Source organism: Prunus persica, chromosome G7 (genome assembly GCF_000346465.2).
Source record: "Prunus persica cultivar Lovell chromosome G7, Prunus_persica_NCBIv2, whole genome shotgun sequence".
Lineage (NCBI taxonomy): Eukaryota > Viridiplantae > Streptophyta > Magnoliopsida > Rosales > Rosaceae > Prunus > Prunus persica.
Window position 1 is genome coordinate 1,395,550 of NC_034015.1, and position 24,499 is coordinate 1,420,048.

General features: G+C 37.2%; 1 protein-coding gene across 1 annotated transcript; it reads left to right on the forward strand.

Annotated features, from left to right (window-relative positions):
- LOC18770946 (protein XAP5 CIRCADIAN TIMEKEEPER) lies at positions 15,703-21,437 on the forward strand. Its single transcript, XM_007202285.2, has 13 exons — positions 15,703-15,834; positions 16,302-16,525; positions 16,809-16,874; positions 16,979-17,043; positions 17,165-17,277; positions 17,669-17,747; positions 17,863-17,939; positions 18,027-18,088; positions 18,199-18,330; positions 18,430-18,483; positions 18,615-18,680; positions 19,847-19,921; positions 21,046-21,437. The coding sequence occupies exons 2-13, from the start codon at positions 16,355-16,357 to the stop codon at positions 21,094-21,096; spliced, it is 1,011 nt and encodes a 336-aa protein (XP_007202347.1). The 5' UTR covers positions 15,703-15,834; positions 16,302-16,354; the 3' UTR covers positions 21,097-21,437.

A 24,499-nucleotide genomic window follows, 5' to 3' on the forward strand; every position in this document is an offset into this window, starting at 1 on the left:
GGTTGCTGGTTTCCAAAGATCACTTTGGTGAAGAGCAGGTAAGAACCTTGTGCATACATTCACATGGACTGATACACTAGGATTGATACAACTTTAAAATCATTTTATGTTTTCATTTTGTATCAATCCTCTCCTATCATTAGTAGAGTTTGATATACATGGATTGATACACACTTTAAAATATGTTTTATGTTTCATTATGTATCAATCCATCCTATATCTGTTTTAATCCGTCCATTGCAGAAATCAATTAATAGTTTATTGCAAATCTCTTTCATGCACTTGATTTCTGAAAAAGATAAAATAGGATTATCCTCTGCCTCTTACACTCTTATCAAGTCAATCTTTTTTGAAACCAAGTTCCTGACTGAATCTGTTTTTTATATTGATCTCCGTTTTATTGAAACTGGCTGTTCAGTTCTCTATAACTACTGAACTTAGTTTTATGAAGAGGCAAGCATATTAAGCATTTGGCATCACGTTTTAAACTCAGCCTTTACTATGCTTCCAAGTTCATGTTTTTGAAAGATCATCATATCAGTTTTTAAACATTCAAAAACTTACTTTAGTCATCTTGAATTCTTGAGAGTTATGAGTATGATTGCATACACATAAAACTTACTCCAAGTTTATTCTCACTTTGATTAAATGACTGCTTTGGTTTCATTACTGTATTTATGATTAAAACCTTGTTTCAAAGTTCAAACATCTTTTGGTTTTAATTCATAACTGTACACGGTTTCTTTTATCTAGTTTAATCATTTATATGATTGAGATAGATAAATTTTATGAAACCACAACTCACTTCATAACATCATATCGGGAGCAACTTATGCTTGGTACTGTTGCGAGGTCGGGAAAAGAATCTGTTGCTGTGAAGTAAAGAAATGGTGCTTTGTTAGAAGGTAAGATAGTTAGCTACCTATTGTGTGTAGTTGAGCTAATATCCTAGCTTAGTCCCCCAGTTTTTCCCTTATGGATTTCTGGGTTAACAAATACTATGTCATTTACATTATTGCATTTACCTTGGTTACTTGATCACCACAAGCATTATTTGTGTTTAATGTCATTTGTCACCAAGTAATAATTTTAAATTGGTGAGTTTTTATCATAAAGCCTACTTCAACACCCCCCCTCCCCCTTCCCCTTGCACCGGTACGTTTTATAAGAGCTAAGCTTCTGTTTTACAAATCTCATCCGTATATTTGTTGTCTCTTAAACCATCATATCCTTTATAAATGAACAACCACCTTATTTTCATAACACACCACCTCCCAACTCTTGTATTCTCAATATTCCTTTTTCTACCACCGCAATAGAATGGCCAACAATGGATATGATAGCTCTTCTAGTGATGAGACAAGTGCCAACATAATATTTTTGGAAATATTCGAAAGCTACCAAAGAAAAAAAGCAGTGAAGAAGAAGGAGCAGGCCTCGATGGTTGTCCACGGGGGTACATCGTCACGACAATGTACTATACCAAGAGATCGAGTAAGTGCCCATGAAAACCCTTTTCAAAATTACTTCTCTAACCATCCGTTGTATCCCCCATTGGATTTTTCGTAATAGGTTTCGTATAAGGCATGAGTTGTTGAATCGAATAATGGAACAAATTATCCCTTTTGACGATTACTTCAAACAAAAACTTGATGTCACTGAAAAGTTGGGTTTCTCACCACAAGTGAAGATGACAGCCGCCTTGCATATGCTTGCATATGGTACAGCAATGATTACTTGAAGATAACAGAGACCACATCATTTGAAGCTTGCAAGAGATTTTGTCACGCAGTCGACAACTTATACGGAGCTGAATATCTTCGTAAACGAACGAGGGCGGACTTACAAAAACTGCTCTAAAAAGCCAAGGAACAAGGGTGTCCTGGCATACTAGGAAGCCTTGACTGCATGCATTGAGAGTAGAAAAACTGCCCAATGTCACACCATGGGGCATACAAGGGCCACTATGGTCGTCCAACCATAATCCTTAAAGTGGTTGCTTCTTACAACACATGGATCTAGCACACCAACTTCGGAATGACGGGAGTATTTAATGACCTCAAAGTACTATACAAGTCACCTCTTTGTTATGATGCCATTCAAGGATGTGCTCTGCAGGTTTGATATTATCAAGATGGAATATATCCAAATTGGAACACAATTGTCCAATCATTTTCAAATCCTCAAGGACGGCAACATCAATTATTCTCTAGGATGCAAGAGGTGTATCGTAAGGATGTGGAGAGAACTTTTGGAATTCTTCAAGCTTGATTTGCAGTTGTTGGGACTCATGAGGCTTGCCCGCCAATGGTACCGAGAAGACATTTGGGAGGTACTGAAGACTTTCATAATTCTTCACAATATGATTATTGAAGATGAGTGTGACCAAGATGACATAACTCCTGCTGAAGACACACCATATCGTGTGGATGAGGCTCTAGTGCAGCACAAACGTGGATCATGCAATATATAGATAAAATCTATTAATCGAAGCATAATAAATGATCCAATTGCCCACTACAACCTCTGATTTGATATCATTCAACACTTATGGGAGCAATATGAAATAGAACTTTAATTGTTGTCTTTTTAAATTTAGTATTGTGTGTTTAGAATTCAATAACTAAATTGCAATGTTCTTGAATTCAATTATTTCATCAAGTTAAATAAATTATAACATTTTTAAAATAATAAAATAAAGTACAATGGAATTTAAATAATAAGACAAAGTACAGCAGAATTTAAATAAAATAAACTACAACATTCTTTAAATAAAACAAAATACTAAACTATTCTAGAAATCATCATTTTCTGGGGGTTGGGAACAATAGACTTCATCCTCAAAGTTTAGCGAATGGGTAGAACTATTCGCGATAATATTGGCTTGTTCCTGTTGAACCTATCGCCTTTTTATTGGAGTTTGGATTGTGGCGGTTTCCTTAAACATAACCTTCAACTCTTTGTTCTCAATCATACAATCTTTGTAAGACCTCATAATTTCGTTGAGCTCTTTATCTTCTTGAGATAACTCTTCCACAACAACCTTTCTTTTTAGCTCATGTTTCCCTCTTTTCGGCTCAGGTGGCCGATGAAAGGAACTTTTGGTCCTTCTTCTCTTGGATTGCGTAGGTGTGCCACCACCGAGCCACTGATTAGCTTGAAAAAGTTGGATTATTGTGTACGCGCTTCTGACTTCTAACCAGCCGATTGATCGGCCAAGCAAAGAACCTCATCTTGGCCTAGGTTCTTTCACTTCCTCAGGATCGAGGATGGTTAGGTATCGTATGGGTATTTTAGTATTTTTGAGATTTAATGATAATGATGCAAATTAAATTAAAAATGCGATTAAACTTAAAGACAAGAATTAAAAAGCGATAAAGTAAATCAAAGCAATTGATAAACGTAAATTAAACGAAGAACGAAATAAAAACGAGATAAACAATAAAGGCAATAAAATAAAGCAATCTTAAATTAAATTAAACTTAAAGAAAATTCGTTAACAATTAAAAGTAAATCAATGAACTTGAATCTTAAAACAATGTAATGGAAAATACAAAAAATTAAACTTACACTAACGAAAGCGAAGAATTGATCTCGTCTACTTGCTTGGAAAATAAAAACCTAGTCTAGGGATAGAAAAGTGAAAGACAAAAAGTGGATTTTTGTGTCTGATGTCGAGGTCCTTTGCTCTTTGTCTGATTAGGTTTATATAGGAGCATCCGCCAACTCATGGGTTGGCCATTAAATGGCCAAAGGTCAACTTCGTTTAAAATCTTTCCTTGTGTGGCTTTCTAAATTAGCGCATTGATTCGAATGAGATCATTGGATTACAAATCTGATCACTTAATTCTCTCCTTCTTAGGAACGTTTCAGATTGACATCACTCCCTTCGATTGCTTTCCTTGGATGGATCTCGTCACGTGCATGAAAACATTCGAAAGTGTTGGGTCTACTTCCGTGGGCTGGGCTTGAACCTTCAAGACTTGTCTTAAGATTTGGTGAGACGGAATTCTAATCTTGAGAAAATAATCCCATGATGTTGGAGTGGCTGGAAATTCAATAAATCCACATGCATCCTCAAGGTGTCTTAATATGAATTATCACTTAAAATGTAATATATTTATCAAATGGCCACTAATCCCAGGCCATAAGGCCATGTCTTGCATGTAGGCATAAAGAGAATTCAAGGCACAAAGGCCTGAGGCCTAAGTCTCTAATGGCCACTTTGCCCAAGTCAACTCGTAAGGCCATTGTTTGGCCTTACTAATTATATTATAATAATAAAACCCATCTGAACAACCTAATGAATAAAAACAACTCCACCCAGTTTATATACATACAATTTACATATATAACTAAAATGAGGTGAACCAAAGGGCAACACCCACAAGTCAAATAAAACCTCAACCACACAAAGCCCAATTCCATTCGCACTAAAGCTTCAACCAATTCCAAACCAGCCAACACTTTCATTCCATCTATTGATGCGAAAAAGTGGTTCAGCACGTAATTCGTCAACTTAGTTAAATTATTCCTTCGGTAGGTGATTGTCTTCGGTAAGTGTTCTACTTCAGAAGGATAGGTACCTACAAAAGGACACGTTCGGTAAATCCTTGGGTACCGGTGTGGTACCGGCCGAAGGCTCTCCGATGCTTAAGTAAGTACGGATTTAGTAAAGTTTAACTGACAGATCAATCGATAGCGTACCGTTGGTTCTGATCCCCTCCTTTTGGGGATATGGGTCTCCTTATATAGGCCTTGGGAGGTATGCACTATGCTCATATTTCCGATGTGGGACTCTGGACATGGATTGTGAGCATGACACGTGTCTGATGGCAAAATGGCCAAGATAGATGGCTTCGGTAGGGGGAATGCCGAAGGGGTTCTGTGATTAGTATCAATCCTGTCCACGTGTTCGGTGGTCATAGACCGTTTATTTACGGTATAAACACCATCCAGCCGCACAAAATCAGTCATGCACTTCTCCAGCTGCTATCTTCCCAGCAGTACTTTTCCTGCCAACACAAAATCAATCTACTCAAGACCAGCTGCCAAAGCTCCAACCAACTCCTTGGCCATTATATTAGAACACTTTATTTGTGAATGGACATTGACCAATATATACATATATATATATATTAAAACGTTTGTTTTGTGAATGGCCATTGATCAATACATATTAAAATATTTCATTTGTTTTGGGAATAGTCATTGACCAATCACCACCTTCATCAGCATATATGTTTAGCCAACTATTCAATTCCAACCCAAGTACCAACGTGTGGGCCAACGCTGGCTTCTTTGATACACCTCCAGCATCTTATCAAAAAGAAACACAACCCCACCTTTGTCACCGCACACCCACCGCACACCTCCAGCCAACTAAATTCCCAACCACATTAGCAGAAGACTCCAACCGATGCCTTCTCCAGCCAATTCCAAATCAGTCGTGAGCCTCAGCAACCACATCCTTCAGCGAGGAAAGTCCGACTAACTTGGCATTGCTTCTGCAAGGAAGAGAGAACCAGGCCAGCCCAATTTTTGCAAGAGGGACGGCTGGATAGTGTTCACCCGTTTTATGTTTGTTCCTGTAATGATAGGGTAAAGTTCCTCATTGCCTTGAGAACCATTGACTGGTCAACAAGTCAATTTTCTTTAGTGTGCGAGCGTGCCACTACTAGCAATGAAAAATCCTAGCAGACTTCTTAAAAATAGATAACTTGCACCCCAAGTTATTAATTTCTAAACAAGCGATTGTGAATTTGGGTGAGGAATATCTCATAAGTAAGTTCTTTTCTTGCCTCAGACTAGTGAAGACTTCACAATTTTTCACAGTACAAGATTGGTAGTTCTGGCTAGAATAAATGATAAGAGAGTGAACTGTTTTTCGGCAGAATTGCCTTTTACAAAAACTGAAAAGAGAAAAACCAACTCTATAAAGACAAAAAGAAGGCTGGACTTCCATTTATGCCTGGATAGATGCTTCTGATCCGGGCTGGACTGGATATGCCTGTGCTGGACTGGACTATCAGCAACTTCAACAGTTAAGTTTCAGCTGTAAATCGATTCCAACGTTCAAGTTTGGCAGAGCTTCAATCTATTTCAAGCCCTGGAAGGCTTTTTGAACGGGCAGAATTGGGACCTCTCCAGTCTGAAAGGGGCATAAGTGGCTGGACTTGATCACTAAGCTGGAATTTCACTGTGTTACCTATTCTACTTGATCAGGGCTCTCCATAAATTTGTTGAGGTTTTCATATTTGTAAAAACCCGAACTCTGCTTGATTTGGCTTATGCTGAACCAAATTTGTAACGAGAGAAATCTCGTTTTGAACGACTTATTTCTCTAAGTCTGAACTGAAGTTGGAGATTTTGATTTGTAGCTGGCTTCTTTCTTGTGGCTCAATGAGCTTTCGGTTGCTTCTGTTTGTTTGAAGGCTTTTGAGATCAAGTGATCATTTGAGTTTTGTCTTTGATTGATTTTTGGCTGTCTCCTCATGTGTTTATCTCCTCTCATATTTATAGAAAAATGCTGGAGTGGGATTTTTAATCTTTAAAATGGGTGGCAGATTTTTCTAAAAAACAAGATCTTTTATTTTTTCAGTGTAAAAGAAAAGGGAAGTTATCTTATTTTGGCAAGTAAACCATTAACAGTCAGTTCTAAGGCAGTCATTGGTCTTTTTCTCTGGAAAGAAAACCTGCTCTTTGTAAAAGTTCAAACTGTCGTGATGGTTAATTTGATTTTTCAGATGAACAACTCCCTGCACCATACTTATCTCTTTTTTTTATAGAAAATATAGCATGCTTATCTCTTGAAAATGGCACCTGCTTTGGTGTAGAACTTCTCTTTATATATATAAAATTCTAACCTTCTTCTTTTGGCTGAGCAAAAATAGAGAAGTCCTTCTGTAAAACCTGCCTTCATTAATTTTCTACCAACCTCTCTATAATAGTTGAAAATTTTGACTTTTCAACGCCAGGTAGTCACGTGGGTCTGTTTAGAAAAGATTTTTTGATTTTGTCAATCTTCTAGGTAGAGATTTAGATGGTGTAAAAAGGTTGGGGTAGTCTCTTTTTAGTGGATAAAAAGGCCCCAAATGTTTTGTCTCATGGCCCTTTTTCCAAAAAAGAAATGGGCTGGGCGTGCATATTTTGGCCCAAACAGATAGGATCCTACGAGGTTCCAATTTTTACAAGTAGATCTAGCCACTTGCTGAAGTCAGCTGGTGAGAGTTCCAATTTGATTTTTCACTTGGCTGATCCTTTAACCTAACTAGTTGGATTTTATTTATTTATTGCTATTTGTTTGTTGCATTTTCTTACTTGGCCAGGCCTCTTGGAATTAGATCTCCACCTGACTTGGCTTGGATTTGGAACCACTTGACCTAGCTTGGAATTGGAGACCACACCCAAACCGCTCATAAGCTTTCTTTTTTTTTGTCCTGGGTATGAGGTTTGTGGGAGCGCTTGAGTTTTTGGAACGGATTCATACGGTGAATTATCATCTACATAAATGGATTCACTCATTCGATGAGCGTTCATAGAGGGGGAGGATTGGAACCCTTCAAAGGGTTGCCACTTATGAGCATGTTGGACAACATTCCAATAGTGGTCAAGGGAGAATGCTTTCTTGAACCTCTCGAAAAAAAGTCGCTTTGCATCAATAATCTACATATATTATATGAAAGAATTTAAATTAGTTGACAAAATATTAATTGGCAAAATAAATTAACAAATTAATAAATTATAAAACTCACATTGTCCATTTTATTTTGGCCACTCTTGTTTAACCTTGCCACTTGAGTAAGACATTATGAGAATTTGTTGCACAATTAGGAGATGTTCGTCCAACGCAATTTCAAGCTTTTTGATGACCTTACTTGTAATAACCCAAACCTAATTTAATTTTTAATTATTAATTTATTGGAAGAAAAGACTAAAATACCCCTAGAATAATTTATTAGGTTTAACGTTGACCTTTTGACTGGAAAGGAATTTGAAAATTCCGATTATACGGTTGCGTAAATCACGTCGAATCGAGTCCATAGACACGTAGTGGGCTCGAATTGGAGTTATAACGAGGAAAATACAATCAAAATATGTTGAGGGGCAAAATTATAATTTTTACAAGTCATATTTTAAAATCTGATTCTTCTATCTCTCTCCCTCTCACTCTCTCTGTCCCCCACGACCAAAAACCCCCTCCCCCGATATTCTGAAACAGCCGTAAGGCTTAGAGACTCATTGTCGTCGCCACCGTGAACCACTGGCCACAAGAACGGACCTATTCGAACCGCCGTCCTTCCCCCATCCTGTCCCAACCAGTTTCACCCATCGCCGACCACGGAGCTCCCCAGAAACTGGAGAAAAGTAGCTGGTTTTTGTTCGATTTTTCACAGCTTCGATCCCTCTCCTCCGGCCACCAAACCGGATCTGTGAGGTATGGATTCTCACCTATTTTTCGTGCTCTAGCTGATGGTTGGGTAGGTTTTCATCAATTTGTAGTGTAGGTAATCCAATTTTGAACCCAAAACTCAACCGGATTTTGGGCTGAGATTCCGGGCACTTCCGGCCATTTTTCAAGGTATGTACAAGAAGAAAAGTGATTCCAAATGAGGTTTTGCACCTAGGGTAGGAAGCTTATCCTGCAGTTTGGAGTTTTTCGGCAGCCAAAATTTACCCAGGGGAGCTACGCACTGCCCGCGAGTGCGGTGGCGCGTGGACTAGGTAATGGACCGTCATTATGTCCTAAAATGTTCTCCTGGTCCTCACGAGCATGTAGGTACTTTCAGATTCCAATTTGGTTAACGTTTGAACCCCGAACAGATCACGCCTATTGTGCTATTTTCGGGTTCGATGCATTTGAACCGTTGGATCGTAATCAATTAATATATGTTGATCTAGACAATTCCAGGATCATATAGGATTCAACGGATCGTGAATTGGAGTCTCGGATACTCCGAAATCGCGAACCCTAGGGTTCAATAACCATAATCTTGAGATCGTGATCAATCCGACCGTCCGATTTGGAACAAACTTGCAAGACATCATTATTACAATATGTAGAACCTACAAAAACTCTCGGATTGTCAATTGGAGGTCGTGGACCCCACGGGATCCCGGGTTGACCAATATGGAAGTTTATTGCTTAGCTAGTCTCGCATCTTTTCAGACAGTTCTAACCATCCGAAATGCTTAAATGGGCATAGGAATGATCTTAAATTTGGTGCACGTACTCTTAGTAGCTGGGGGTCAAGGTTTTAGGATTAAATATTTATGTTGAGTATTTTTATTGATTAAATATTTATGATGGCTTAAATACGTACTCGGGCACCAGCTGACCCATATGAGGGACCTTCAAAAAGTCTAGCTAGCTTAGACCCTCTGTGAGTGGACTTTTGTTTTATAAATGATTTTTTTGCAATAGAATTTCATTATTCGATATTGAATAAGTTTTATTGGTGGTGATTTTCCTAGCATGATTGATGAATTTAAATATTTTTATTTATATGTTGCCTAGTTGAATATGTTTAAAGGGGTATGGAAAGTAAGAATTGAGATAAATTGTTGGATTGAGTGGCAGCAGAATTTGAGGATAATTAAGAAATAGTTTTATAAATTTCAATCATTTTCAGAAACATATATTTATTTTAAAAACCACCCTAGTTACCCAAGGTTGCCTTCGGATTAAAAATGTTGCCTTCGAAATAAAAGTTGCCTTCAGATAAATTGGTTGCCTTCGGATATGACGATGCCCACGGACATCCTAGTTGCCTTCGGTTTTGTCAGCGCCGTTGACATTTGCCCCACGAGTTTCAGAGACGCACGAACCGTGGGAGCGAGGAATGCGGATCAGGCCGACTAAATGTCCCCTAAATTCTGCGAGGATTGTGGCTCGGGTCGACTTTGTGTTTCCTGAGGCTTGCGAGGACGTGTCACTTCAGTGCCATGAGGAATTGACGGAAATAAAATGGGAATACCTAGGTGGTAGAGAAATATTTATTTTTTCAACATTTAAACTGTTTGATGATTTCTGTGAGTGTGTGAATTGTTCTATAAATATAAATATGCGTGTAATAACCCAAACCTTAATTAATATTTAACTATTAAACTATTAAGAGGAAAGGACACTTTTGCTCTTAGAATATTCTAGTAAAGGAAAAGTTGACTTTTTGATTGAGAAAGAATTTGACTATTCCACATGCATAGTTGCGTAGAGCGCGATGAAACGAGTCCGTAGACATGGAGTGGACTCGAATCGGAGTTGTAACGAATAAAATACGGTCAAAATACCTAGAAGGGCAAAATGGTAATTTTGAAATCAGGATTTTTTTTTGAAAACTAACTCTCTCTCTCTCTCTCCTCCCTCACTCTTCTCTGTCAACCAGCAGCCCCCCCTCCTGTTTTTAACCCGTCACCTTCTCTCCTCCATAACCATCGCCACTGTGAACCACCGGCCACGAGACTAGATCCGTTCGAACCGTCATCCTTCCCCCGTCCCGTCTCGACCAGCCTCAACCGTCGCCGACCACGCAGCTCGTCGGAAACTGGAGAAAACTCGCCGATTTTCATTCGATTTTCCAGGCTTTCGTTCTCCGTCATCCAGCCACCAAATCGGATGAGTGAGGTATGATTTTCTAGCTATTTTCCATACTCTAGCTGCTAAAATGGAGGGGATGTAGAAACAGACTAAAATGTCTAACTTATTAGATACTAAATAGATATGAAAAGGTTAAACAAGAAGAACCTGGATGTCCTATAGTCTAACATTATGCCAGTATATAAACCTAAAGAAAAAGAAGGCGTGCCAAACCCATGTATCAAAACCAGCAACTGCTTCCAGGATGATACTTTTCTACCCTTTTCTATTTTCGTAATCCCCTTGCCAAGCAGTTGGACAATTTTTCCATTGCCAGTGCATGCAGTCAATGCTACCAATCATGCCAGGAAATCCTCGAGACTCAGCTTTTTGGAGAAGCCGTTGCAGGTCCTTGGGCGTAGGTCTGCGTAGATAGTCTCTGGTGTACAGAGTTTCCACTGCATCACAAAATCGCACCAAGCTCTTCAAAACAGTGGACTTCCCCATCCGGGCAATCTCATCCACCTGATCAGCAGATGACCCATACGCCAACATTCGTATCACAGCTGTGAACTTCTGCTCTGGAAGAAGTCCCAAATTTTCAGCGCAATTTCCCTTTTGAACAAAATATTCATCATAATTGCAAATATCATGCATGATTTTATTGAACAAATGGGGTTGCATTCTATATCTCCTTCGAAAATGAACATCAGAGTACAGAGATTGTGGGATAAAATAATCTTTCATAAGATTCTTACCCCGATAATGTCTATATCTGTCCACATTTGGGCCACGGCCTTCTCGTGAACCACAGCGACTCTGGTTTTCTTCCTCCAGCAAAGCAACTGTTATGCCAAGTTGCTCATCTAGTTCTCTCTGCGCCCTTTTGCTTGCAGCTCGTCTATGCATTCTTTCTCTAGTTTCTCGCTCTTGCCTCTCCAAAACCTCTTGCATGTTTGCCATTGAGAATGGAGAATGAAATCTAAAATATGAGAAATGGAAATTTAGAGAAGAACTAGTGTGGTAGGTATGAGCTGAACCTCTGGTTTTATAGAAAAATGGAGACAGATAGATATGACACGCGGCACAATCTTATAGGGTGAAAATCTTATCCGAAATTTGAAATTCAAATGAAATTTGAAATTTGAAATTTATCTGAAATTTGAAATTTGAAATTTATCTGAATTTTGAATTTCGAAATGTATCTGAAATTTGACATTTTGAATTTATTTGAAATTTGAATTTTGAAATGTATCTGAAATTTATCTGAAATTTGAAACCGAAAATCTTATCCGATATGAATAGTATTGACACGTAGGAACCCAAAAATCTTATCCGAAAATATTATCCAAATTAATTGTTTAAGTAAACAAAGTTGTGAAAAAAAACAAAAAAAATGAATAGTATTTGCCATGACAAGCCTAAACTGCTGGAAATACACTTTGCTGGATGGGGCTAGGGCAGCCATTATTCACGTGAATAGTAGCCGCGTATCATATCTATCTGTCTACATTTTTCTATAAAACCAGAGGTTCAGCTCATACCTCCCACAACAGTTCTTCTCTACATTTCCATTTCTCATATTTTAGATTTCATTCTCCATTCTCAACGGCAGACATGCAAAAGGTTTTGGAGAGGCAAGAGCGAGAAACTAGAAAAAGAATGCGTAGACGAGCTGCAAGCAAAAGGGCGCAGAGAGAACTAGATGAGCAACTTGGCATAGCAATTGCTTTGCTGGAGGAAGAAAACCAGAGTGGCCGTGGTTCACGAGAAGGCCGTGGCCCAAATGTGGACAGGCATAGACATTCTCGGGGTAAGAATCTTATGGAAGATTATTTTATCCCACAATCTCTGTACTCTGATGTTCATTTTCGAAGGGGATATAGAATGCAACCCCATTTGTTCAATAAAATCATGCATGATATTTGCAATTATGATGAATATTTTGTTCAAAAAAGAAATTGTGCTGGAAATTTGGGACTTCTTCCAGAGCAGAAGTTCACAACTGTGATACGAATGTTGGCGTATGGGTCATCTGCTGATCAGGTAAATGAGATTGCCCGGATGAGGAAGTCCACTGTTTTGGAGAGCTTGGTGCGATTTTATGATGCAGTGGAAACTCTATACACCAAAGACTACCTACGCAGACCTACGCCTAGGGACCTGCAACGGCTTCTCCAAAAAGCTGAGTCTCGAGGATTTCCCGGCATGATTGGTAGCATTGACTGCATGCACTGGCAGTGGAAAAATTGTCCAACTGCTTGGCAAGGGGATTACGGAAATAGAAAAGGGCAGAAAAGTATCATCCTGGAAGCAGTTGCTGGTTTTGATACATGGGTTTGGCACGCCTTCTTCGGAGTTGTCGGATCTCAAAACGATTTGAATGTCCTAGGTCAATCCCCGGTGTTCAATGATGTTTTGAGAGGTGAAGTCCCAAATATCACATATGAAATCAGCAGTACCATCTACCAGAACGGGTATTATCTAGCTGATGACATCTACCCGAGGTGGACAACATTTGTGAAAACAATTCCACATCCCCGATCCCATAAGCAAAAATTTTTTGCTCGCTATCAAGAGGGGTATAGAAAAGATGTTGAGAGGTGCTTTGGTATCCTTCAAGCCCGGTGGGCTATTATCAGGGGCGTGACACGTTTATTTGACGAGGAGGTGCTTAGGAGTATAATGATGACTTGTATCATCCTCCATAACATGATTTTGGAAGATGAATATGATTACGATGCTGATGAAGTGTATGAACCAAATCCCATGGACACGACCCTAACACGAATTTATGAAAAACCAGTTGGGCCAAATGGAGAACCAGTGCAGCATGAACTGTTGGTTAGAGACGGTAGTTTCATGCCCCGTATGATTGATCGCTACACGGAGATGCAATCGTCGTATATTCATGAACAACGTCAAGTTGACTTGATGGAGCATTTATGGGCGGTGAAAGGCAATGAAGGTGAATGAAGTGAAGTGAAGATGTTTTTTTAGTTTATTATGTTTATGTTGTATTTTTAGTTATGCTTTGTTTTTTTTTTTTATGCTTTATTATTTTTAGTTGTGGGTTATTTATTTTTTATGCTTTGGTTGTGGTTTGTTTTTTATATATGGAATCTTTTGAATACAAAGGATTTTTGTTGAATATTTTCTTTATTCACTAAAAGAAAAGCAATACAACTAATAAAATAAAATACATGAATTAAACAAAACAAAAAATACAATGAAATCAAAGGCAAGTAAACTAAGACATGAAAGGCAAGCAAACTATTTTAATGGTTTTCATCATTTAACCAATCCGTGTTGCTAGGTACATCGTCACGAAAAAGTCTTCGTCTCATAACATCCCTTCGTTCTAGCTTCCAAAATTGTTTTGTTTCAGGGGACATATGGCTTGTATCCATGGCCATGGTTTCCCGATCTTTTTTTTCAATATTTTGTTCGCGTACATACTCCCTTTCTTTGCGTACGTACTCCCTTTCTTTTGCATATTCGACTTGAATTGCCATATCGTGCTCTTGTTGTTTCAAGTCCATTTCAATTCTCATGGCTTGGTGCTTTGAAAGTTCCTCCAAAAATTTAGATGCATTCTTGCTCTAATTACTCCCTCTATTCGCCTTCGCCGCCTTTCTCCCAATAGGCCTTGGCTCCTTTTCAACGGGTGAGTCTTGACTCATTGGGGAATCCATAGGTGAATCCGATGCCGGCGTCTCATGAAGTGGAGTCTCGTTCAAGACTACCGTCGGACCGGTTGGAATAATTTGGAATCTCTTACAAGTCTTCACCACCTCCCAACAATGGGTATGGTTGAAACTTTTTTTCCCTTGCCCCGTAACACCAAACCACATTTGTGCTTGCATAATCTATAAAAAAAATTAAATGGAAATGCAAGAAACTTTAAAAAATATTGGCAATGCAACATGTAAAAAAAAACTAATGCAAATTCAATAAATTTAAAAAAAATGCAACATGTATAAAAAAAAAAAAAAAATAGAGACATATTAACAAAATATATAAATTGCAAGAAACATTTAAATAAAAATTAATATGACATAGAAATTAATAGAACGAAAATGACAAATAATTTACCTCACTGCTAAGGTTTTCTCCGCTTCGATGGTTGTCTATCGCTTTTGCTAAGGCATTTCTCCATTTCGCCAACTCTTTATCAAGAACTTTCCACCTACTGGATAATGTCATTTCTGTACGTATAGAACCAATTGCCCTTTTACAAAATGCTTGATGAATTTTTTTCCACATATGAGAAAATTTAATCTCATTGCCCGTTACGGGACAATGACTAACTTGGACCCAAGCCTCACACAAGCTAACATCTTCCATCATACTCCATGCCCCTCCATTTTCAGTAGAAGACCCCATAATATGATAGACAAAAATACAACTTGAAAGTGAAAAAATATTAAGTAGAAAGTGAATAAATATTGAGGAGAAAGTGAATAATAGTAGAAGGAGAAGAAAATGTAAGAAGATTTGGTGTTAATAGTGAAGAGTATTGGTTGGTATTTATACAAAAAAAATTCAGTAGTTTTTGGGTATTTTTTAAAAAAAATTTTGATTTTTTTCAATTTTTTATTGCAGAAAAATTGGCTGCCGTTGGATTGGAGGAAAAAAAAATTCGAACGCTGGAGGGCTGATGCCAGCCTGGCATCAGCCATGACGTCACTGCCCTCGGGCGCGAGCTCGGGCCGAAGTCGCCCTCAGGCCAGCCCAGTCTTGTGGCCCTCACCACTTGCCCGGGCTGCCTCACACTGCTGGAAGCCCATTTTTTTCCCAAAGCCCCCCAGCCCGACTCTGCTGGACTTGCCCTACACGCGCCAACGTTAAAAAAAAATTCGAACGCTGGAGGGCTGACGCCAGCCTAGCATCAGCCATGACGTCACTGTCCTCGGGCACGAGCTCGGGCCGAAGTCGCCCTCAGGCCAGCCCAGTCTTGTGGCCCCCACCACCTGCCCGGGCTGCCTCACACTGCTGGAAGCCCATTTTTTGCCCAAACCCCCCCAGCCCGACTCTACTGGACTTGCTCTAAGGGCAAATGGGTGGAGTTACTTTTATAGAACATGCATGGAGAAAGAGTAGTTCTAAAACTAAAACACACCGTTTAAATAAAGGAGGCTAGAGTCCTCCCAAGCTTTCACTTCGTCATTCCTTTCCCTTGTAATCGGTTTGTCTTCTTTTTCCTCAATTCCTCTCATCTTCTTCTTTTTCAATCTCATCGATCGGCTCCCACCCAGGTATTTTTAGTCTTCTTTTTTATTTTTGATTTTTTAAAATTTACGATTTAATTTATGTTCGTTTTGCTCGAGTTTTTTTCACTTGCAGTCCAGTTTACTTGTTTATGGTTATATGATTCTTTACCGGATTGTTTCAGAGTTTGTACATCTTTTTCAGTCTTATTGAACACTATCCACACAAAATTGTAGCAATTAAGGATGTTGAGTCTCTCATCTTGTGTTTAAAAAATTTTGCATTCTTGCCCTGCCGAAACGGATTGGGAAATTCCAAAGAAAACAAAAAGGGGAAAAGAAAACCCTAACGACACTGCTGAAATTTTGATGGCATTTTGGTTTTTTAGTATTTAAAATAATTATCAAAATAATTGTACAACATGTCAGATGTCTAATAGTTATATGGGTAGGAGTTGTTTTATTCAAGAGAACCATTTTGATTGAGATTATTGATCTTAAAAGTCTTCTATCAGTTCCAAGTGTAGGACAAGAGAAGGAGGGTTTGGAAACATAGAGGAAGGAAAAGATGTCGGGCATGGGAGATGGATATGTAGGCACAGCCCAAGATGCCGTGAGGATCCGAAGACTCGAAAAGCAAAGAGAAGCTGAGCGCCAAAAAATTCAAGAGCTCAAAACCAAGTCAGCCTCTGAAAAAGGCCAGCCAGGTCTCCTCCAATTTGGGTCAAGTACTTCTGAGGTTTGTCTTTGAAACCTAACTTTTGAAGTTCCCCATGCGCATGTACTTCAGCTTCATCAATATGAGGTTTTTTTTTTTTTTTTTTTAATGTTGGTTTTGTGTACTCTGTTTTACAAATGGAAGAAAAGCTTGAAAAATGTGCAACTATTCGTTCAGATTTTTTTTCCTTGTTCTTACTGTTTCTGTGGTACCAGTAGGTGCGTTAAAATATATAAAGATAACAAGTTTTGTATAGACAGAACTATTGTTGTTGATTGGTAATTTTCTTGAATGAATATTTCAGATTCTTGAGACAGCATTTAAGAAGGAAACCGTTGGTTTGGTTACAAGGGAGCAATATGTTGAGAAGGTAAATGCTAAACGCACTAGCATTTTTTTCTTTTAAATTTACTTATACTAATGGAAGCATAAGATGGTTAAAAAGCGTGTTTATAATGTCAATTTCTGTTGTAGAGAGTAAATATTCGAAACAAAATTGAGGAGGAAGAGAAGGAGAAACTTCAGAAGCTTCAGCAAGAGTGAGTTTCATAACCGAGGACTCTGTTACTGTTTGATTTATGAACATCTTAAAGTGTTCATATTTGTCAATGTTTACAACAGTCTAAATCTTTTTTTCTTTTCTTTCCTTTCATAATTTAGGGAGGAGGAATTTCAATTACAAAAGCGTAAGAAGAGGAAGATAAAGGGAAGTTCTCGATTGTCCTTTGCAGAAGACATGGAGGATGGAAGTGAAGAGGAAGATGGAGAAAATAGTAAGCACTTCTCTCAAAGAGGTTAAAAAAAATTATGGTTATGTAGTGCCTCAAGTTGCTCTCAGCCATCTTTGTGTAGGCTGAATATTAAACGAATCTTTGATGAGCACTTTATCACTAAAGTTCTCGTAGATTGATTTGGCATTTCTTTTCAGCATTTTGTGTGACTTATTCTCCCCTGATGAAAGGTGTAGATCTGGACTAATATATCTGTTGCAGCTTGTTTGTACGAAAGTTTCCATTCTAATTTGTTTGACGGGTGTATATTTTAGATCCAGATACCTGACATTTTAGTTGTCACTCAACAGTATTCTCGTAGTGTTTTTATGGATGTCCATTAGAAACTTATTGCTACTTCTCTGTTCTTTCATTTTGATTATGCTTTATACAGAAAGCTCAGAGGCTACAAGAGTCTGGTGTGGTAGACTTGGGAAAGATCCTACAGTGGAAACTAGCTTTCTGCCAGATAGGTGTCATATCTATCCATCTCTCTTGCTCTCATGCGCGAACATTTCTAACCCTCCCTGTATTTGGTTCTTTTGGGTCTAACATTAAAACTTAGGAGGTGCTATGAATATATTTCAGTGAGAGGGAGGCAGAGGAACAAGCTGAGCGTGAAAGGTTGCGGAAACAGTGGCTTGTTGAGCAGGATAAGATACGAAGTAATTCTTTTATCTCATTGTGTCTCTTTTTTTTCCTCCTATTCGAAGTAAGAAGTTTTGAAAGAAACTTGTACTGTGGATTTTCAGATGAACCACTTCAAATTACTTACAGCTATTGGGATGGAACAGGGCATAGAAAAGTGCTCCAGGCAAGTAAAGCATACTCAAAGTGCTTTTGTTTTCTCTTTATGGTTTCTCTTTTAATCTTGAAATTATTGTTTTTTCTATTTAGTTTCATATTCTTTTTGTAACATTCCAGGTAAGAAAGGGTGATAAAATAGGAGATTTTCTTCGGGCTGTTCAACAACAACTTGCACCTGAGTTTCGAGAGGTGCGAACCACCTCAGTGGAGAATTTGTTATATGTAAAAGAAGATCTTATCATTCCACATGTAAGAAGAATTTGATAGAAATACTTGTTCTCTTAGATGCTTTGCTGAATATATACTAATGAATTTCTCCTCACTTGTCTCATGCTTGTGGAAGTACAGCAGCATAGTTTCTATGAGCTAATTGTAAACAAGGCCAGGGGCAAAAGTGGACCAGTAATATTTCTTGTTCTTGTTCTTCCCTTCCTGGGAATGACTTGCATTAAAGCTAAATTTGTTTGAATTTTTATTGTAGGCTGTGTTCATTGATGGCTACTCATTACTAAATTCTGTTGTATTTTGCGTAGCTTTTTCATTTTGATGTGCATGAGGATGTGCGAACAATTGCTGATGCTACGATAGAGAAGGATGAGGTACATTCTTGTTCCATTATTAGTTTCTAATCCTGTATTACATAGGAAAAAAAGATAAATAAATAAATAACTGAAAAAATGACACACAAGCATAAACAGGCTAAAGTTAATTTCATGTTGGAATGTGTTGAATGCTCTTTCAATGTACTCTGAACTTGAAATGTAGTTAGTGTATCCCATTATTTCAGTTGTAAATGTGGAATCTATGCTGGGCATCTTAGCAATGTAGGATTCTAGTTAGACGGCTATGAATAGGTCCATAATTTAACCTTGGCTGTGTCCATTCCAATATTTTTGTCTTATCCTGCATCATGTAAGAAGTTTCTGAAACTGAAAATGAAACAGAAGTATAAGTAGTCTAAAGTTAACTTCAAGACATACTGCATTAAATGCTTCCAATGTATTGAGATCAAGTCATGCTTTCAATGGTGGATGCGGAGTCTGTGCTGGACATCTTCTAAGCTGTGGAAATATGTTATTATTTTGATAGTGCACAACAACTTTAATGTTAAATGTCCAAAGTTAGAAAAAAGTTTCCTGCCCGTGGACTAGTCTACAATCTAGGCCAAACTGGTGAAATAAAAAAGAAAAAGAAAAACCACTCTACACCTGTCTAACTACAAATGACTAGAACTAAGATCAACTCACAGTTTCCCTACAATCCAAATGAAGAATATTAAAAGGAATGTCTCTGAAAACTGCAGAAACAAATGGTCATAAAGAAGCCCAGGGCCTCATGCCTCATTCTTTATCCCATAAAGTTTTTTGACTTACCCACCCCCATCCCTCCCCTCCAGAAACAAAAAGCACAGCGATACAGACAGAAAGAGTTGGGAAATTGTTAGCAGTGAAGATTTTAATCACCCTTAATATGTTGACCTTACTTGATTAGCCATTTTATTTTAGTGAACAGAATTTTCCTGCCGTATGAATCTATTATCAAATTACAGACATCTGCTTTGAACTTCGCTGCATTCAAGTATTATACCTTTTATTTGGAAGATACATGCTGCATATCATCACAAGAAACAGACTGTAGGCTTGAGACATGCTACGTATTATCATAAGAAACCGACTGTAGGCTTGAGCATGTCATTCAGGTTTCTATTTCTGGTAATGCCATGGCTAACGATGTTCTTAATACTCTGATTTTATTTTTGTGGCAGTCTCATGCTGGGAAGGTTGTTGAGAGGCATTGGTATGAGAAGAATAAGCATATCTTCCCTGCTTCTAGATGGGAGGTACTCTTTCGGTCCCTTGCTGTCTCTGTCTGTATATATTTTTGTTATATATAATAGGTATATTTAATAAAAATTTCTAAGTAACCACATAGTGGTCCTTTCACATGTCACTCCAGTCAGGCTTGATAGTGTGTCATACTGATTGTCATTCAACTGAGGGTTTCTTGAAATATTAACTAAAGTGCTCTTGAGTACACAATTTCTGAATATATAGTGTGACCAATGTCTGAGTGTTGCTGATAAATTGGAATTTTAGTGGGGTGATATATTGTGCACACCAGCATGTGAGCTAAATAAGTTTTAGTAGGGTTGGGGTTTCAAAACCCTAACTTCTCTCTTTCAATGGGATGATTGCCTACCATCTTGGCTACTTCATCTGAGTATTAGAAGATGTTCATTATACTTAATACCCAAAAACAAACATAGACTTGCAGTGGTGTTCGTTTTTTGGTTTTTGTTTTTATATGCATTATTTTGTTAGTGTATCATTGTTGATTACTTAATCTCTTAAAGTAACATTATTATTGTTAACTTATGATTTGCTAATTACTTAATTTATTAATATTGTTATTTTGTAATGATTGTTTTATAAATTTATATAAACTAAGGAATGAATTTTTTTAGATGATTTTATATGCTAATTGGTGAATGAGATATGTGAGAGATTAAGTGTTTGAACCTCCTAGGAACTCTTATGTGGTACTATGTTGTTTCTGGCATAAATAACTGTATTAAATCATTATACATAACTTCGGAGGTATATTCAATCAACTTTCAATAAGAATGGAGCAGTTTTTTAGTACACTGTTGTTGGTGCATGGTATAATCACCTTAGAAGCGTATACACCTTTTATGCGTCGAAGTTTACCGAATTCTTTAATCAAAATAGTTGATAATTGATTAAACAAATGACATGATGTGTCATTCAAAGTTATGCTCCAAATTTTCCAATATCAATATTTCCGTATTTTTAGGCCAATACGCAAGCACATTGGGTGCGACGACAATTAGACTATGTCAGCTAATCTCTACTGCATTAGGCATTTGTGCTGCATATGAAGTGCAATTCTGTAATGATTCCTTCAGTTTTCCGTACTCACCCGTATTGTCCATTTTAATGGCAGATATATGATCCAACGAAGAAATGGGAGCGTTATACTATCCACGGGGACTGAGTACATATAACAAACATGGGGGACTACTTTTTTCGTATGCTGCACAACATTATTTAGTTGTTGGGCTCAACTTTTGTACCAGTATTCATGTATAAATTACACTAAAGAACTTCTGGTGGTGAGGGTTGAGATTCTGTTATGCAGTTTTTCTTAACTAAGTGATCAACATACAGATCAGGCAAAACAATTCTTTTAGCAGATTGTAGATGGCATCTGTTTTGCTCATCTATTTTGGGATTGTAGTATAGAGGAATCTGCTATAAGCATCATTCATTTACAACTCAATTTCTTCAAGATTCTCCTCTGAAAAATACATAGATGCTGTTTTGCTCAGCTACAAATCAGAGTCCCTGTGTAGACGGTAAACTATTTTTGCTTGAGATTGTTTGAGAAAACAAGAAATGGAAAACAGAGATAATCAGCGTGCAAATCTAACGTATAGACTGATCTCCCAAAAAAAATGAAGCACCATAGCAAAACAATAATCATATAACAGCGGTGTACGGTATATGTGAAGAAGTCCGAGGAATTGCATAAGACTTTTCTATGGAAAACTTCAAATTCAATATCATAACAATGCCAAAGGCATAACATGAATAAAGATGAAAAATGCGGAACATTTTATTTATTTATTTTGATCGGCATAACACGCTTGTACAAAGTGTGCTTTCTAGATTTATAATGTTTTTCCAACTGCTTTTACCTTTCCTTTTCCTTTTGTGTTTATATGTTTGGAAATAATATGATAAGTATGCAACAATTTTAAGTATGTTATAACGATTATCACTTATTCAATGAATAGATATAATGACTAAAAATCCAAAGAAACCTTTGTCATTCAATCAAAATAAGCCTAAATGAAAGTTTAGTAATCTTTCTCAATAAAGTCGGTTGATTGGGATAAAGTTGTATCCCTTACAAGGGCGGAAACTATAGCCTAGTGTGGTTTTTTAAGAAAAAAAATATAAAACCTATATATTTAACTTATTTTCAATATCAGCCCAGTCAGTGGCACTATACAGATTACCTTATTTTCACTTTCAACATTTAAGTAAATGTTTTTGTCATTTTACTTTTATTTATTTTTATATTACTCTATTTACTTAAATGTTGAAAGTGGAAATAAGGAAGTACCCCGCATTTGGATTCAGATAAAAATACTAGAAAATCAAATTCCCACCAAATTAAAATATAAAAAATCGGTTTTAGTGCAAAATACGATTTAGACTAAAAATGATGGCTCATTAAGTCAATATATACTTCATACTAAAATCTCATAAAATCAAGTTTTCTTATTTGATGTGTGAGGAATAAAAGCCGCCAAAAATTATCTTGAGAAAATGATTATTCCGGAAACCTATTTGGTTTATGTTAAAAATTATTAAAAATTAGTCTATGAAGCTATGAACTAGCTTGGCTTATATGATTTAATGTTTACTTTTATTTCTAGAAAGACTACACAAATTATAAGTACCAAAAAAAAAAAAATAATCATTAAATTTTAAGCTAATAATTTTAACTAGCCCACCCGTTGAAAAATTCATAGTTCCGCCCTTGATCTCTTAGAAACCATACGTGCACCTTTTGATGCATATGGTTCTATGTGGGTGTCACCGGGTGAATTAATGCTCCCTTTTATGTTAAGTATAAATTTAAATGAGCTAAAGACTAGGCAATCTAGGCTCAATCTTTTGTCAACACATTGTTCCGCCCTTGATCCCTTAGAAACCATTCATGGTTCCGCCCTTGAATTAATGCTCCCTTTGTCAACGCTATGTTAGTTTGATCCATCATGGTTACTAGGCAATCTAGGCTCAATCTAGGCATATGGTTTTAATTGCTTGACCATAAAGCATTGTATAACATTGTGTTTCTTTTGTCCTGGTGTCTACAACTTTTGGTTGTCACGATTAAAAGGCTAAAGCATGTTATTTGAGAAAGAAAGTCCAACAAAGCCCAACGGACCTCTCCTTAAAATAGGATTGGTTGGTCGGAAGTGCCTGTTTGACATTGCTTATTTGAGGTGATAAGTGATTTTTAAAAATTTTTGGGAAGTCCAACTCGTTTGGTAAACTGTGAGAAAATCACTTATTGTTAAAAATTGCTGTGAGATAAAGCTATAAAGGAAAGCAGCTAATGAGGTGCTTTCATTTTCTGATTATGTAAGAATCAGTTTCAAATAAGAGCTGGGTTTAATGATTAATCGGCAATCATTTTCTGATTATGAGTAAAATCAATACCAACAACACTTTTAACAAAAATTATACCAAACGCCAAACTACTTTCTCTCATTGCTGATTTCTCTCACAGCAAATTTGACAGCGATTATTTTCACAGCACAGCAATACTCTATTTGGCATTGCTTATTTGGGGTGATAAGTGATTTTTAAAAAAATTTGGGAAGCCCAACCCGTTTGGTAAACTATGAGAAAATCACTTATTGTTAAAAACTGTTGTGAGAGAAAGTTATAAAGGAAAGCAGCTAATGAGGTGTTTTCATTTTCTGATTATGCAGGAATCAGTTTCGAAGAGAAGCTGGGTTTAATGATTAATCGGCAATTATTTTCTGATTATGAGTAAAATCAATACCAACAACACTTTTAACAAAAAATTTACCAAACGCCAAACTACTTTCTCTCACAGTTGATTTCTCTCATAGCAAATTTGACAGCGATAATTTTTACAACACAACAATGCTAAACTGGCTCTTAACATAGAGAAAAAAATCTCGTTAACCTCCAAATTCCAATGTTCTCAAATGGTTAAAAAAATCCTAAATTTTTTTCATGGGTAATCCACCCATGCAAATTTCAATGGGATCAAATCCAAGTCAAAATCGCCAAGTAAAATTTTAAAATGATTTCAAAGGATTCTAAACCCTTTTCAAATATCTCAAAGACACAAATTCTCAATTAGTGGGTCCTTTACTTATTAATTTCTAAATTTTTTGGGCTATGTTAGTTTGATCCATCATGGTTACTAGGCAATCTAGGCTCAATGTAGACGCAATAGCAATCCCAAATCAATTCTTTTGTTTCTCCGCCCTAATTTACAAAAACACTTTTCCAAGCAAATCCACCTCAAATTTCTTTTTCAATGAGTCATGCACTCATTGTAATTCCTTAAATTATCAGTGGCTTGATTGCTGAAACGGATACATAGGCAACCTAAGATTCTACTTTAAGACCAACCACAAATCAAACACATTTTTTTTATGTATGTTTATTTCTATTGTGGAATCAAAGAGCATTCCCTTGTAGGAAGGGATTGCAATTAAGAGATACTTTGTGTCGAATGAGACGAACCTAAAAATAATAAAGCCCCCTTACTTAGGTAGCGGTAGTGAAATTATGTTGGGTGACACATTTTACCTTAACAATGCCCTTATGTTATTTTGAAGGCT